Source organism: Benincasa hispida, chromosome 9 (genome assembly GCF_027475165.1).
Source record: "Benincasa hispida cultivar pf3 chromosome 9, pf3_genome.v1.1, whole genome shotgun sequence".
NCBI lineage: Eukaryota > Viridiplantae > Streptophyta > Magnoliopsida > Cucurbitales > Cucurbitaceae > Benincasa > Benincasa hispida.
Genome location: NC_143486.1, coordinates 7,019,340 through 7,022,752, shown reverse-complemented (window position 1 = coordinate 7,022,752; position 3,413 = coordinate 7,019,340). Strand labels below are relative to the sequence as shown.

Sequence of the window (3,413 nt, the reverse complement as noted above, 5' to 3'; positions counted from 1 at the left end):
CCAAGTTCTTTCTTATCTCCAGAGTGTGCAGGACATCCTTCAACGTGAGGGTCTTCCTGGAGGTAAACTTCAGCTCCACCTTGCTGGTTCCAACAACTTTCATAGAGTGGTGATCCCCCAACAGAAAATTCTTATCCTTAGTTCAGTATAAGTTTTAAAGAGACTAAGGTCATGACAAACATGGCACATAGCGCCAGTGTCTATCCACCACTTTCAGAACCACCGATCACATTTACTTCTGTAATCATGGCAACTGACGGTTCTTCTGTCAGGTTCACCTGACCAGCAGGATGTCCTACAGTTCCTAGCCATGTGTCTAGGTTTATTACAATTAAAGCAAAGGAATTGTACCGTTTCTCCTGAAGAGGGTTTCTGCTTTTTCTGTTGGTTCTGGTTGTTGGAACCACGGTTCTAACCTTTTCTCTTTGTCCCATTTGATTTTTGTTTAGATTTTATCATGGCAGAGGCGAATCTCCCAAGTATGACGTTCACCTCCTCCCTCTGGTCCTGCTTTCGGGCTTCCTCCTCAATCCTTAGCCGGGTGATAAGACTCTCCAAGGAAAACCCCTTGGTCTTTTGCTTCAATGTGATCTTAAAATCCTTCCACAAACGGAGTAGTTTGTCAATAATAACAACTTGGAATTGTTCGTCTAGAGACATACCTTCATTTATTATCTCATGGGCTATCTTTTGCAGATGACAACTGTCAGCATATTTCTTCAACCCGGCCTCCTCAGTGTCGTACTTCTTTTGCAGGGCATCCCAGACTTTCTTTGTTGTCTTCATTGTACTGTAGTAGTCATACAGATCATCAGTAAAACCATTTAATATAAAATTCTTACATAAAAACATCTTTCTCCTCCCAAGCAACAACTTCTTTTATCTATTGTTCAGTTGGATATTCTATTGGGACGGTTGGCTTATCCGTGGTACAAGCGTCGACAACTTTCTTGACCGTAAGAAAAAACAGCATCTTCTGCTTACACCGTTTGAAGTTAGCTTCTTCAAACCATAATAGACGATTGAGGTCGGATGTCATAATGTCGTTGTTGTTTATGATGGCCATTACAGAACTGGCAGATGGAACGTCTTAAAATTGTTGGAAACGACAATCCTCTTACGGTAAAACGGGACAGTAGTAACCGTTCAGAAAGTGGCGGTCGAGCAAAGAACGAAAACTGCAAAACAAAAGCTCATTACAGGCTGAGTCACGAATCTCGCTCTCTTTAAGACGTTTCACGGCTTTGCCCAAGTGTACAAGCAGTCAATGATACTATCACGTTGTCCCCAGGATAAAACAGCCCAAAAAAGGACGAGCGCGGAAGACCAACTCTACTTAATTAAGAATTTTTTTATAATTTAAAAATAATCATAATAAAAAATGATAAGACATAACCCACATTGGTCTATCTCCTTAGACCCTAAAAAACATGGGTATCCTTAAGGCCCAAACCCAAGGTCCGATATGGGAGTATAAGAAGGAGAGTGCATTCTCCAACTTAACCAATGTGGGATTCTCAAAAGCCAATTTTTTTTTAAAACTCAAATTTATAATTATCTTTAGTCTAGAGGCATTTTCTTTTAAAACTCAATTTTCACCGAGATTCAATATTTATGATGTTGAAATAGAATCCAATGTTCCTTCAATCTATAAATATGATTTTTGCTGAATTTGCTGGATCCTATATGATCTATGTGATCAATCCTCCATTTCCTTCTTTTCCGGTTAGGATTTAAAATGCCGTACACACGAATTGAATTTTAAAACATTATATGCCTGTTTGAAGCGATTAACTAACATAAGAAAAAACTATGCACGTAAAAAGTCGTTCCAAATAAGATCTATATCAAGAATTTCAGTTAAATTGAAATGTACAAGAAACAGAACATATAGAGATGAATTGCCATTTGAGCTGTTTTTGGATCATAGAATTTATATTAAAGTTAAAGAAAGTACATAACTTTGCACTTCCCCATGCAAAAGCATGGCCCAAATACATACACTATCATATATATAATTTCCCTCTTTGCAACATGGTGTAAAGTGGTAATAATGTAATGTCTTTCCAAATCAATCAAGTTTGTTTAAAGACTCTTCTCCTTCCTAGACTTGTATTGCAGAAAAGCACACCAAATCAAGGAATTGTAAAGCTCGACTTCTCAGACCCAAATGCACAATAAATTTCAAAATTTTATTGGAAACTTTATACAGAAATGAACAAAATCAGGATCATTAATCACACAAAAGGGCATATTCTCAGAAGAAAGCATAGGGGAATACAAATATGGAAATACAATCAAACCAAATTTTCCAAAAAGAAAGAAAAGAAAAATAGGTAAAAGATATAGTTCACTAATATGAAAAATCTATAATCTCATGGACCCCAGTCTTCTCTTTGAGCTGTTCACACTCCTAGTAGAAGGCTCAGGAACGGAGATTTCAGAGTGCATGTCCATGAAAAACTTGTCCACAATTTCAAGATAAACAGGACTTCTGAGGCGAGAGTAATAATGAATTGCCTCTTCTATATCCAATTCTTGTTCCATATCACCCCTATCCAACATCTCCAATTCTTTCATTTTTTGTACTAACCCATTACTTCTTGTACTACTGTTTTTAACATCACCTTTTCTAAGATGGGAAGCTCCTGGTTTCTTCTTCTCTTTCACAACTTTCTCTTGTCTGCTCCTTGGAGGACTTTGTTTTGCAACATTTGTGTCTTCTTGCTTCACGTTTTCCTTCGACGTCATCACATTGCCACCGTCAACGCTTCTCTTTGCGGCTTTTTGCAATGTGGATTGCCACTCATCGTAAAAATCAATGTAGAGTCGATCCGTTGGATGAGTATGTTGTTGTGGCTTTCCTTTGCTGCAAGAGAAGGTGATCAAGGAAGTGGGTTTCTGCAGCTTTTGAAACCCTTTGAAGAAAAAATCCTTGAAGTTTTCAAGAGTTTTATGGAAGAGGTTGTTGGTTTTGTGGATGGTTTCTTTTAGCAGCATTTGGTTGTTGCTGTAATATGGTACAACAATCAAAGGACTTTGTTTAACTCTCAATCTGTTTGCAAGTAGAAAGAAACTTCTCTACCTCTCTCTCTCTTCCTTTGTTCACTAAATATTTCTGCAACACAGAGAAGAAAGAAAGAGACAATTCATGTTTCTCGTGGTTACCTAAAGACAAAGCCAGAGCAGGTGGAAATTCCAAGTCTTGCCTTTAACTTCCTCTCCTTCCTTTTGGGCCATTCCCTCTCTAAAAGTTGAAAACCTTAACCGCTTCAACTTTGATAATATGTAGCACGGAATCCCATGAGCTTGAATGCTTCGTTTTTGACTACCTGTAGTGTAAAGAGCAGGACATTCACTAAGATGCAAAGCTAAAGATGGTGGGTGTTAAAAGTGTAATGACATTAAATCCA

At 37.9% G+C, this 3,413-nt stretch overlaps 1 protein-coding gene across 1 annotated transcript; it reads right to left on the bottom strand.

Annotated features, from left to right (window-relative positions):
* Positions 1–2,171: 2,171 nt before the first annotated feature.
* Positions 2,172–3,143, bottom strand: LOC120087356 (uncharacterized). The gene has a single exon (XM_039044348.2). It carries the CDS (start codon positions 2,998–3,000, stop codon positions 2,368–2,370), a length of 633 nt encoding a protein of 210 aa, XP_038900276.1. The 5' UTR covers positions 3,001–3,143; the 3' UTR covers positions 2,172–2,367.
* Between the last annotated feature and the right edge of the window lie 270 nt (positions 3,144–3,413).